The sequence below is a fragment of the Arvicanthis niloticus genome, chromosome 10, assembly GCF_011762505.2.
Source record: "Arvicanthis niloticus isolate mArvNil1 chromosome 10, mArvNil1.pat.X, whole genome shotgun sequence".
NCBI lineage: Eukaryota > Metazoa > Chordata > Mammalia > Rodentia > Muridae > Arvicanthis > Arvicanthis niloticus.
In genome coordinates this window covers 65,395,091-65,408,929 of record NC_047667.1, presented here as the reverse complement: position 1 = coordinate 65,408,929, position 13,839 = coordinate 65,395,091, and the positions used below count along the sequence as shown (strand labels likewise).

Here is a 13,839-nt window from a genome sequence, read left to right as displayed (position 1 = left end):
GGCCCAGCCCATTGTGGGTGATGCTACTCCTGGGCAGGTGGTCCTGAGTTGTAAAAGAAGGCTGAGCAATCCAGCAAGCAACACTCCTCCATGGTTTGCTTCAGTTCCTGCCACCAGGTTCCTGTCTTGAGTGCCTGCCTTGACTTTCCTAGGTAACAGGCTATATCCTATAAAATAAAATAAACCCCTTTCTCCTCATGTTGCTTTTGATTGTGGTATATTTTTTACATCAATAGAAGCCCTGGTGACCACTAGCCTTGACAGGTGAAGGCAGGAAATTCCCCAACACAAGCTGGCTATTGAAACTAGCCATATCGATGCACTCTACGTTCAACTGAGAAAAATCTGCCTCGATGAATAAGACAGAAGAGTAATCAAGGTTACTTTCTGACTTCAGGCATCCACATGTACATACATACATACACATATGTGCCCACATACATGCAAACATGCAAACACATGTACAATACACACACAATATCAATTAGTATTAGAAAAATCCTAAAACTAGTTTTTGCTTCCCTACCATGTGTGTTACTTAGAGGTCTTAGTGGGCACACAGCATCACATCAGAATGGGCAGAAGAATTTCAGAGAATCTCTTTAATGAGACAAGTTTTGGGGTGTATGTGTGTATGGTGGCTTGAATATGCTTGGCCCATGGGAAGTGGCATTACCCATAAGGTGTGGCCTTGTTGGAGGAAGTAAGTCATTGTGGGGGTGGGCTTTGAAGCTCTGCCCAATGTGGAAGAGACCCTCCTCCTGGCTTCCTGTAGAAGAGCCAGTCTTCTGGCTTCCCTTGGATCAAGACATAGAACTCTCAGCTCATTCTCCAGCACTGCATCTGCCTGGATGATGCCACACTCCTGCTATGATGGTAATGGACTGAACCACTGAAACAACAAGCTAGCCCCAACTAAATGTTGTCCTTTATAAGAGTTGCCCTGGTCATGGTGTGTATTCACTGCAATGGAAGCCCCACTCTAAAACAGTATGTTTTGTCCCAGGCCTGATGGAAGCACACTGAACATCTGACAGCAGCATCTAGCTCTATCTGCCCATTTTTGCATATCATGTAACTCCAAATCCTACTTTCCCCTTAAGGGCTTCAGGTCCAGAAGAAAAACCAAGAGTGGAGGGTTGACCAAACAAGCCATTACCAGGGCTAGTTCTACTAGATGTTCTTTTGAGAACAGAAACTGAGACATTTGTCTGAGTGGCCTATGAGCTGAGCAGACTTTACTGACCATATTGATGCCGCTGAGAAAGTCATGGTACAGAGAAGCAGAGACTGGGAGCATGTGAGGGAGCACTGAACAAATATACACATGGACCACAACACAGACAGCAAACAGGGACAGACAGACAACACAACAGAGAGCATGAAGACAGATTAGCAGACAGCGACCAGAAAGCAGTGAGACAGACAGACAAAATGGAGATAGCCATCAACAGTGGGTGGTAGGCAGAGGCGGGAGGCAGACAGAGGGGGAAAGAAAGGACAGAGGGAGCAGATGGGGGACCCAGGCCTGACATGTAGAAACAGGTCAACCAAGGACACAAGTGCATGAGGCAGACCAACAGGGCAGGCTCCCCAGAGTGAGACCTGGCCATGAATCAAGACCCTTTGGAGAGGGTCCTGGGGAGACTGAGGACAGACAGGAAGACTGAGGATGAGGTCTCTGAATACAGACCTAAGACGGCCTCAGAGCAACAACATCTCTGCCCCTCCAGTCAATCCTTGATGATCCTTTCTCATCCACAGAGCAAGAAGGGGCTTTCTTTAGCAATAAATGTCTTACGTGCCTGGAGACTGAATCTCACAACAAGGAGTGCAACCGCCTTCAAATCTTCTTACAGGAATTTCATTAACCATGGAAGATTAAACATCACAGAGAAAGAGACTGAAAACCAAACTATACCTAGAGGCCAGGGAAACTGCTTCTCTGGCCACTATGTGGTCTCTGGATATATTTATTTTCCTCCAAAACTCACTTATTGCCCCATAAGTTATTTATTAGAGAGTCAGCAAGATGGATCAGTGTGACGATGCTCGTCACCAGGTCTGATGACCAGAGTCCGAGCCCTCAAACCCAGATGGTAGAAGGAGAGAACAGACTCCCATAGCTGTTTTCTGACCTCCACGGGCACGCCGTGGCATGCATGTGCACCCACACACATTGAAATAAACGTAAAAATAGATTATCCCTCTGAAATTACCAACAGTCCTCTCCTACACCGTCCGCCCCACAAAAAGAATACCTTGTTTCTACCATCCAGTCCTTCCAGTCTCGTGTCTTGTGTGTGCCCCATGTACACCTGAACATGAATCTATCTATCATGCTTTTCTCTTGTAACCATTTCTTATGTCATAGAGGCATCAGCCATGGCCCTCTGTGAAGGACAAGATGCCGGTCACTCTCTTTTCTGCTCTTCGGAGAGACATAAAGAGAGAAAGTATCACCATGGCAAGTGACAGGAAAGGGACAGGAAGTTGGTGGGGAGAGACATTAAATTCAAAGATGAGAAGAAAAGCAACTCCGAGTGGTGGTGGATGGATGAACCCTTGTAGGGTCAGGCTGCTGGCAAAGGATACTGTGTAGTTTTCTCCTGACAGGAGACTAGAATCTAGGACCTCCTCTTTCTAAGAAACGCATATTGCCATTTCAAAATGGTAGACACACCAATCTCTTCATTCTCAAATGATGACTAAAAAGTTAGAAAAACTAGAAGAAAGTCACCAGCAAACACAGGCTCTGAAGCTTTGTCAAGGTGAAAGAAAACAGAGAGCATCAGGTTAGATACAGGGAAGCCAGGAATGAAATTCCAGGGACAGCAGCTGGGAGACACACAGTCAGGGTTGATGGGTAGGTCCAGGAGAAACTCACACTACTCAGAGACAGGAATAACATGTGGGCAGGACTTAAGACATTGACTGAAAGCCAACAGAGAGCACCCGTTCTCTCCAGTACTCACATTTCTCCGTCTGCACATGCCTGCAAGTCAAGAATTTACCTCTCGCATGAAGAAATGGATGAAGCTGTCACTAAAGCAGGGCTCTCCAACTGTCACACCCATCAGACCTGCCTGGAGGATTCACTGAAGCCCAGGAAGCTGGGCCCCAGCCACAGAGCTTCTGGTTCCTGAGTGCTCAGATTTATCTCTGTTGCTGTGATAAAACACCCCAGGGTTGCAGCCCCTCACAGCGGGGGAGTCACAGGAGCAGAAGGTTGAGACAGATGGTCACCTCACAACCACCATAGAGGAGAGAAATAAATGCACACACACCTCAGCTAGCTTTCTCTGACACAGCGCAGGGCCCAAACCCAGGAAAAAGTGCTGCCCACTTTAAGGCTGGATGGCCTTACCTGGACAATAGAAACATACTGCAGACTCAGGCTCACCTAGACAGCATCCACCACAGACGTGTCTAGTGACCAACCTAATCTAGACAACCCCTCACTGAGCCCTCTTCCCAGATGATTCTAGGGTTTGTCAAGTTGACAATTAGACCCAACCATCACACTATATAAGGTATGAGACAGGAGAATTTGCTTCTTGAGCTTCTAAAACGTCTACTGCTGGAAACTAGCCCATGTTGCTTTAGGCCATCTGTAGAAAGAATCTGTTGTACTGCACAGAAGCATCACCTGTCAATAAAATGTTGTTGGCCTATTAGCAACAACATATATAGGCAGGAAATAGGGAGGTGGAAGTTCTGGTACAGAGAGGGAATTTCTGGGAACAGAGTCAGGCATGGGTGAGATTCAGTGCCCCAGACACAGAAGAAGACAGTTGCATGAAACTGAGGACCAGGTAACTAGCCACATGACATGACTTAGAACAGAATACACAGGTAGTTAAGTTATGAGCTAGGCGAAGAACCAAGCGTTTGGCCTAGGCATTTACTGATGCAGCATTAAGTCTCAGAGTCATTATTTCTGGGAACAAAGTGGATGGGCAGAAAGGCCCAAGTCAACTCTTCAAACCTCACTCTCCACACTTGTAAACGGGAATAATGACAGCCCCACAGAACACAATCATAAGGAAGATCAAAAGAGATGCATATAAAACCTTTGGCACACAGGTGAGAAAGAGTATTGTTCCACAGTGTAGATAATACCTAATAATCGCCAGAGATGACTATAACTCAGGTTACTTAGCATCTGGTGACTCTAATAAACTTACCATTTATGCTGTCTTTTGACATGTGAGATTATACAACGTGTGTGTGTGTGTGTGTGTGTGTAGATAGATAGATAGATAGATGAAAAAACATGAAAGTACGTCATCAAGCCAGTGCATGGAGCCTTCATCAGCCAAACATTGCTATGTTTGTACCTAAAAATGGGGGCCTCGGTACACATCTCTCACCAAGCTCACCCACACAGCACACATTGGTTTGTATAAAGGTTTAGAAATTGATTTAACCACAGAACAAGTCACTGGATCCTTGGGCCAGTCTCACCAAGAACACTGAGTCAATCAACAGGGAGCTCAATAGCTGCTTAGGAAGCATTTGGTAAAGATGCAAGATGACGCCGGCGGTGGTGGCGCACGCCTTTGATCCCAGCACTTGGGAGGCAGAGGCAGGCAGATTTCTGAGTTCGAGACCAGCCTGGTCTACAGAGTGAGTTCCAGGACAGCCAAGGCTATACAGAGAAACCCTGTCTCGAAAAACCAAAAAAAAAAAAAAAAAAGATGCAAGATGACACGGAGAAGGCAGACAGCCCCTAAGATGACCCTCGGGAAGGGAATGTGGTTTACAGCATTTGCCAACTTCCAAGGTGTAAATGTTCCTACCACAGCAGCTTTCAGACACCGAGGTGAAGTTGACAAACCAGGAGTGGGTAAGAAAAACGTGCATCCCAACCCTGTACACATCTCTACAGTCTTCTCAGGAATGCAAGGACAGTGAGCTAGAGATAGAGCCATTCATTAGCTAGGGAAAACAGCCTAGAAAGTCAGTCTCTCCTATCTCAGTACTGCGTAAGATGAAGCCAGCCAGAGATCAGCCAATCACAGAGCCAGCAGCTTCGATCTACACAGGCCAGCCTCCCAAGACACAGAATAGGCTAGGAAAACAAAAGAAAGTGTTCCTACCCATCCAGACAGAACATACACAGATCTCTGGCCCAAGCCTTCAGGATAGCTGCACAAAACTCTAATCTATTCTGTCTCAGAAATGCTCAAGGAAGAGAAGGTAAAATAAAAATTTTAAACTGCGATCTGCTGTGCAGGTGTGCCAGCTCCATGAGGAAATGCATGTGCCACCAAGGCTGATGGCCTGAAGCTGATCCCTGGAAGCTTCAGGTAGAAGGAGAGAACATGGTAGAAGGAGAGAACCAACTCTCAAAAGTTGTCCTCTGATCTCCACATGTGTGCACACCACAAATAAATGTAATAAAATGTAAAGACTTATGTGCACATACAGTTAACTGAAATACAGTCTTACCACTCAAATGAACCATATTGTCTTTGTCATGGCTGAAAAGTGAAGTTCTGGTCTAAAATGTATTTTTCTAAGTGACTCTTAATATAAAACAAAGTTAAGCCGTGGATGTGAAGTCTGCTAATATCTTATGTCTTCTCAACACTGACTCCAGCACCCCAAGCACACCAGCTTCAAAGAAAGACAGGGGACACAGAGGTCTGCTCTTCCTACACAAGCACCTGCACCAGATGACCGGGGACATGGTAGCATGAAACAAGACCCTGTCCCAAAACAAAACAAAGGATACCTGATGTCACTGCAGAGCCGCATAAAGCTGTGGGAACTGCCGGTCTCCAGTACTCCTTCTTACTAATTACACTGATAATGGTGGATTGACTCAGCTTCTTTCAGAACATCAGTTTTAGGCAGCATGGTGCTAATCAGAAGAGCTGTTGTTTAATTTTATGTAGTGAATCATCCTAGTATAAGACAACTGACAACTGGTGTGATTCAGTGGCACCCAATCAGAAAGGCTTGAAGAGCTTGCCATTAATATACACATTTGATTGTTACAGTGTTACAGCAGCATGTTACAGTGCTACAGTAGCAGCCATGAGAACCTGGAGAGGCACTGAAGCTCGGCAGACAGGTCTCTACTACCACAGACAACCAGGGCACCAAACAAATTCCAGATCTGAGGGTCACTGAAGAATCACATCAGTACATGAGCACGCTGAAGGAAGCCGCAACCCCACAGAAACAAAGCTTCCCACTTTCTGCCATCTTTTTCAGTGACCTAATACGATCTGTCCATCCCACATCCAACCTCATGAAAAAGACAGTTATAAAAGCCAAGAATGGTACTGGGTGAGGTGTGTGCCGAGAAGGAAATAGGTAGTAAATATTGGCTCTGTAGAACATCTCTTAGACCTCTGGAGAGAGTCACACTTCATGTCAGGCTTCATCATGGCTTCTTCAGTGAGACCCAGAGGTGCAAAAGTCTCCCTTATGTGGGAGTTCCCAGGCACAGAATTCAGCAGGTTCACCAGTTATAAAGCTGAGTCACAAGCTAGCCTTTGAGTTTCAATTTTCTTTTGATTATCCTGTGTTCACTTGCGTTTGCGTGTGCATGTGCATGTGTGTGCGTGCACACACACACACACACACACATGCACAGACACACACACACACACCAATTAGCCAGCAAGATCCAGGATCCTCCTGCATTTGCTGTCAGTGGGATTACAAGCACACACCACTGTGCCAAGCTTTTATGCTGGTGTTGGGCACTGAAGTCAGGTCCTCTGCTTGCATGGTGATCACTTTACTGAGCATCTCCCTCTCCAGCTAGGTTTTTTTTTTCCATCCTCCACTGAGTCTGAGCCCTCCCTCAGTCACTTCCCACCACTTCTTTCAGTAACAGACAAATGACACGCTCCCTACTTCCTTGGCCCTTCCGGCTCCAGTTCTTACGTAATCTCTGTTCCCTGAGTTTAATGCTTCTCAATACAAGAAAGTGAATGTCCTAAACACACACACATAAAAAAACAAAACCAAAAACAAACAAGCAAACACAATAGCCTTGCCTGTGCCCTGAGCCCATAACCTCTAGGGTGAAGTTTCCACGTCACTCGCAGCCAATCGAGGACGCACATGTGAGAATGTTTAAACAGCTCTCCACGCTGGACGGAGCTTCCCACAGGACAAGAACAAGTTTTGTTTTCATTTCATTTTGGTCATGTGCTCACTAGAAAACAACCCCAGATGGCCCCAGACATTCATTACTGGATTTTTTTTTTTTTTTTTTTTTTTTAGAAAAAAGAAAAGAAGAAAATGTCATATGCTCCTGAAGACTCAGAGCAATGGGACTGTCATCCACCTCAGGGGCAAAGGTGTGTGAACCGACACAAACTCTTTGCACAACTGTCTGGTAGCATCAGCTGCAGCGAAGCATACACATGCTGGGTGTATCCCCAAGAGAAACACGTGTCACATGTCCCAAAGGCAGGTGCGAGAATGCTAGTCCCAAACTGGAAACCCACATGTCCCTCCGAGTCAGAGCAGGTACATAAAATGTGGCCACACTATGAAGTGTTAGACAGCAAGGAAAGGGGATAGACAGGAAGGCAGCACCAGAGGGATCAGTAGCTGACAAAAGAAGACGTGTTCTGCAGCCCAGGCACGGGACACCCAGCACAAATGGGGTGCTCGGTCCCAGTCAGAAGGCAGAGTGGTGAAACCTGAAGGATGGTAAGAAAGGCTGACCATAAAATCAGAAGATGGCTCTCTGTGGGAGGAGGCAGCAAAGCTGAGGTGAGGAAGGCTCTTGGCACTCACTATGGGAGAAAGTGGGGAGCTGGGGTGGGGAAGGCTCTCAAGGATCTGTGGACCACCGCTGGCTGAACCATCTTTCAGCACAGTCAATGATGGCACACAGATGCCTCTGTGTGTCTGTGTGTCTGTATGTCCATGTGTCTCTGTATCTCTATCCGTGTATCTGTGTGTGTCTATGTGTGTATGTGTGTGTGTGTGTATGTATGTATATATATATATGTGTGTGTGTGTGTGTGTGTGTGTGTGTGGGTACAAGCTACACAAAGTTGCTTTGTGTGCTTTTCAATTATTATATTAAACCACTTTAAAACAGTTAAGAATAAAGACCTTTCAAATTATATATATCCAGAATGAAGACCTGGCATCTTAGGACAAAAGCCAGTGGCTCCATTTCCTATGGCACTTCCCAAATGCATGTGCTGCTTTTGAAATGAGTGATTAAGATGAGTAGATCTTATTAAAGCTATGGAACTGGGGGGTTTTATTGCCTTGGCTGCATTGTAAGATGCCAGGCTCTTAGTTCCTAGCTAGCATTAGTCACTACAGTCTCGTCTTTAACACTGTCAGAGAAAGACAGCTGAAGGCTACCCTTGCATTGGCTATAAGGAGAAACAGGCACAGGTCAGAACCCAGATAAGCTCCACTCCCAAACACACATTTTAACCTGATTTCTGTTTCACAAACATTACCACAGCTTGACATGTCTATGAAGAGACAACATTACCCATGATGCCTATCCTGTTTGCTAACTAATTATATCAACAACCTGAGCCATCTTAACACTACACAAAAACACAGCTGACTTAGCAGTCTGTACGTTACACATGTACAGGAATCTGTACCAAAATGTGTTGCACTCACTCCTGTAGGTGTGTACAGTCTCACTGGCACCTATGATTGTTGGCTATAGGTTCCCAAACAGTAAAACATATGTTCTGCTGAGAACGGGCCCATCTAGAGTAATATTTTGTAGATTCCTGGCACCTCAGACTGCCAGCCTTCCTAAGACAGATCTCCTATTTGCTTCAGCAGCTTCCTGACAACAGGCGCCTGTAGACTTGAGCAACCGTCAAAAGTGCTGTGGATGAGCACTTTCCTGCCGTGAATAGAAAAAGCAGCAAAGCCAATGGGGGGGGGGGGTGTATGAGTGTATCTATATATGTGTGAGAGTGTCTGTGTATCTCTGTATATATGTCTGTGTGTGTGTCTGTGTGTCCATGAGGGTATCTGTGTGTCTGTGTGTCTCTATGTATATATCTGTGTGTCTGTGTCTATATATGTGTGTGTGTCTATGTGTGTATGTCTGTGTGTATGTGTGCCTCTATGTGTGTATGTGTCTGTGTTTGCCTCTGTGTGGGTTTCTGTGTGGGTCTCTGTGTGTCTATGTAAACCACAGAGTGTACATGGAGCCTAGAAGACAACTTTTAAAGGCTGGTTCTTTCCTTCCACGTGGGTCTGGTTCAGGTTGTCAGACTTGCCTGACAAGCTCTTTGCCCTGCTGAACCATCTTTCGAGCCCACCAATAGGATTTTAAATGATGGCTAGCACATTCAGGGTATTAATCATCCCTGCTGACTCCTAACAATCCAAAGCATGGGTACTTATCAAATCTCTCCTTCTTGTGTTACTCAAAACCAACCCAAGGAAGTTAAACTAGTTTCCAGTAAACACCTTTAAAGTGTTTTATTTTCTAATATATTGAGAGGCCTAGGGAGCCATTGAGGCCTGTAGCTGCTGTAGGATATGAGCAACAACCATGATCAAGATTTGCCAGGGTGCCTTTCTTCCAGAGCTCCATCTTCCAGGCATCACATGGCCATTGCTGTCATGGTCAGAGCAGCTGTGGTCACCCCCTAGACCCTCACAAGATCCAATCTGCTAACATCCCATCCCAGGAAGAAATGTGAAGGTATCGGACCCTCACCTGTGCTTCCAACAACTCAATGACCTGCCCAGCTGTGAGCAGCCTGCCCAGCTGTGAGCAGCCTGCCCAGCTGTGAGTAGTCTGCCCAGCTGTGAGCAGTCTGCCCAGCTGTGAGCAGCCTGCCTCTGCTGCACATGAAGGCATAGGTGGGAAGCCCGAAGTGAGACTTAGAAAAGCGGTTTCACATGATCACCCATGCTGGGGTGGGCCTTTGGTGAGTCAGCTATTGGGGGGGAGGGTGTGACTTATGCTCTTGCAATTAACTCCTAATCTATACACCTATAAACTCATGGACTAGAACAGCCTCCAGATATTCAGTAGCCGTATCAAGCCTATCATGTCCCCAGGAAAAGTCACACAACAAACTTACTGTCTTGTTTCCATCTATCCCCAGTGTTCAATAACTATATCCAGTAAATCTTTACAGAATGAATAAACCATTCCCACCTGCTGACTGGACCCCAACCTACCCACCCATTTGGCAAGTCTGAGAACTAACTATTCACAGGAAGAAAGCTTGGCTCTTTAACCTGACAGTGGAGACCATCCTTGCTTTGTTGAATCTTGAGGTACACAGGCCTGTGAAAGTGGCCCAGGGATGGCTGAGGAGGTAGACACAAGCTCACCCACCCCCACCCTGTCCTGCAAAGGCAAAAGAACTCTGGACTTCTTGACTGTACTTGTGCTCTCGTCTGCCCTGCCGTTCTGTTTGCGTGGCTGCTGGCCAACATGGATGCTGGTCCTGTTGATATAACATTTTGTTTCATCTCCACTGGGAAATCCGAGTCTTGCACTCTAAAGAGCACAGCCTAGATCTCCTCAGTTCTGCCCCTCCACATGTAGGAGAGCTGCCAGAGCTGTCCTTACCCTCACAGTTGTGAGGAGGGACAGGCAGATGAGACAGTATCAGCTCTGTCTCACATACAGCTCGGTGACATTCCAAACACCGGATGTTGAACACAGCCCAAACGTGGCTGGTTCTAATCCCATAGCACCTTCTCTCAGCCATTCTTCTAGAGACGACAAAAACATCTCCCCAACCAAAGCTTATCAAGTAGAGTAAAGAAGTAGCATCAAGGCTGGGATAGCCCAATGGTACAGTGCTAGCCTGGCCTCGATCCATGACACTGAAACAAATCCAAATGAAAAGCAGCTGCAAGCACCTCTGCCCAGCCACGGTGAACAGGCCTCTTACTATAGGGCTCACTCAGTTTGCTGCTCTGTAGACAGGTAGCAGCAACACCACACAGGCCTACTGGGATAAAAGGCCTAGCAAGGCGATTACGAAGTATTGCTATTTAAATGCTGCGGTGACCAAAAATAGACTGGCAGGTTTCAGGAAACAATCAATATTTTAAACAGGCTGTTTCTGTAAAAGTAAAATGCAGGCAGATGTGTTTCTTAGCGTTCACGGTATTTAGTCACTCACAGCCAGGGACCAGTATGAAAACAATCACAAAAACAGTAAACTCCATCTTTCAAGTCAGTACTTTGTACCCTAAAACAGAGCATTTAAGAGGTCTTCCTGCTCTCCAGGATCGTTGGGCTTGTGTTTGTTGTTCCTTCTTACTTGATGAGAATCAAGCTGTCGGAGCAGGTGCTGAGATGAAAGTGCTAAACATACTCCATGCTGCTTGCTTTACCGATGTTCTACCTAGACTCACGCCAGGGAACGGTGAGATCAACTGACCAGAAGGTTGGTTTAGGAGCCTTAGCTCCCCCTAGAAGCCCACACCGTCCTGGCTGTAGCCTGCAGCATCCCCTTCCTGCTCCAGCCTACAGAGTGCACCACTCTGGTTTCCCTCTAACTTCATGGCACTGCCTTCTCTCCAATAGACAGATTTCTCATAATGTTCATAGTATTTATTATGCAAAAGTTATACGTCCCTCACAGCGGGATCCCCAAATTTGTAAGACAGTGCCCACACCAGGTCAGTGAGGAACCATAAGAACACACTAACTTCAACCATCACTTTCAGATTTGTATAGCAAAAAATTCTTCATGGCTGCCTGTTTAGCAATTATTACACACACACACCACACACACGGGGGAGGGGGGGAAGGGGGGAGTGAGAGAGACAACGCAGGTAATGACTGTGACCTTGTGGCTGCCTGTTTAGCAATCATTACACACACACACAGCCCCTGGTAGTAACTGTGACCTTGCTTTAAAGATGCCTTTAAACCTTGGAGGTAATGACGGAGTAGTACAGGTCTTTAAGAGCCACACAATAAAGGTGGGATAATTTCTAAGAAAGCTCTTAAATAGTAGGTAAGATTTGCTACGGTAGCCCACGGGCTTTGTCTTGTAAACTTAGGTCACTTTTTAATTAAAGACAATTTGGAAGAGCCAGGGATCAGTTTTCATGCCCTTCCTTTGAATCCCTAACTGAATTCAGCTGGAAGCTCATCATTAACAACCGAAGTTCCAAGGCTGCTCGCCATGTTTACACTGTCAAAACCCAGCTCTTGAGTTAGGTTCCCACAGCCTCTCCACAGGAGAAAATCACCTGCTTCTGGAAGGAGAGGGTCCCAGAAGTCTGTTAGGGGGGGACCTCAGACTGGGGTAGCCTGGTGAACAGGTGTATGCAGCAACTCCCCATCACCAGGGCTGTATGTGTTTTAATGCGTGTGGCAAGCTGTGGGTCCGAAAGGTTTGGATAGCTCCTTTTGCGTCGCCACTCGGAGGACTTTTCGCCTTCCAGGCTTCATGCTAATAAACACAGGAAACTGCGAGCTCTGAGTAAAAAGGTGTTGGAAATTATTCCCTCTTCATCAGTCATAGTAGGACTTTCTCCTCCCAGCTATCCTACAAGGCACAAAAACCTCACGCTGTGCACAGGTTTCTTGGGTAATGAATCGGCTGGTGATGGAGGACAAGATTGGCAGGGTTTAAAAGAGACAAAAGATGCCACATTTGTACCTGGGACCACTTAGTTCCCTCTGTTTCCCGGCTGAGTCTAGAAAAACCATCGGACCTTCATGAGCCATTTGCTCTAGCTGGTTGACGAGGGTGCATAAGACAGCCCTGCCAAAGGGTTTCTGCTGGTCAGACTTTCTTGCTTAAGGGATGGAAGGTGGAGTTGGCAACATCCCGGCACCCGGACAAGGCCAGGACCAGGACCCAGTAGCCCAGCTCTGCCGCTACTTCTAGCCTCTCTGCACCTCAAGACTCCTGGGGAGCCTCCGCGGGGAGGCGGGCAGTGCGCATCAGGAGCGCAGTGCTTGAAGGTGGCCAGCCTGCAGCCACTTTTCGCATGACTTTTCTCACCAAATGCCAAGCTCTTCAGGAGAGGATAGCGGGAGGGCGCGGGAAAAGGCCCCAAAGGCGTCGCCTAGAAATTTCTCCTCCAGAGATGGAGCGCACCAGACCCCTTTCCAGCCCTGCCCACCTTCCAGGCCCGCGGGTTGGAGAAGCCAGTGAGCTGAGCTCCGGGATGCCCCCCGCATCTGTTGGCACCAGGCGGGAGGCATCTACAATTACCGCACTCGTATTTTTTGAAAAAAGAAAGAAAAAAAATCAAAACCCGCCTGGGCGACCGAAATCCAGAGGCAGCTCTTACCGTTGGACCGCCGCACGATGTTCTCCAGAAACGTGTTCTGCGGGGCCACCAGTCCCCGCCGGCCGCCAGCCATGGTCATCCTCCAGACTGCCCGGGCTCTGGGGGCGTCCAGCGCCGTGTCTCACCGCAGCAGGCGGCCGGGTGCGCAGCCAGCGAGCGTTCCCAGCTCCACGCGCCCCATGCGCCCCGCAGCCCCGGAGCGCAGGGGCGGCGGCTGGCTCCCGCTGCCGCCCTCGCTGCGCTCCGCACCTCCCCGCTGCGGCCCGCCCGGGTGTGCGCTCGAGTGCCCCGGTCCTCGGTGCGCCGCGGCCGCCTCCCGTGGGCGGAGGGAGCCAGCCGGTCCAGGGCGCCCCCTACCGGGCGCGCAACCCTCGGGGACCCAGCCGCAGCCGGGAGCCGCTGGGCGAGGTTGGAACCGGAGCGGCACCCTCTGGGCGCAGCGGGAAGTGTGTCCAGAGTGCGCCTGGAGCTGGGGGCAGAGCAGCTTTCTTGGTGAAGTTACCCCGCCCCCCGCACACACCCCCGAAAAGGTCACAAGGAGACCCTTTCTTTGCGCGGTTTCAGATTGGAGTCAGGACCTTCAGG

General features: G+C 47.9%; 1 protein-coding gene across 2 annotated transcripts in view; it reads right to left on the bottom strand.

Annotated features, from left to right (window-relative positions):
* The window catches only part of Kcnh1 (potassium voltage-gated channel subfamily H member 1), a 305,856-nt gene extending 292,343 nt beyond the window's left edge, over positions 1-13,513 (bottom strand). The window contains exon 1 of one of the 2 annotated variants that reach the window (XM_076941632.1): positions 13,255-13,513. In XM_076941632.1, the coding sequence (XP_076797747.1) occupies positions 13,255-13,333 (79 nt within the window). In that variant the 5' untranslated portion in view covers positions 13,334-13,513. The remainder of the gene's footprint in view (positions 1-13,254) is intronic. The other variant, XM_034513126.2, reaches the window with a different exon arrangement.
* Between the last annotated feature and the right edge of the window lie 326 nt (positions 13,514-13,839).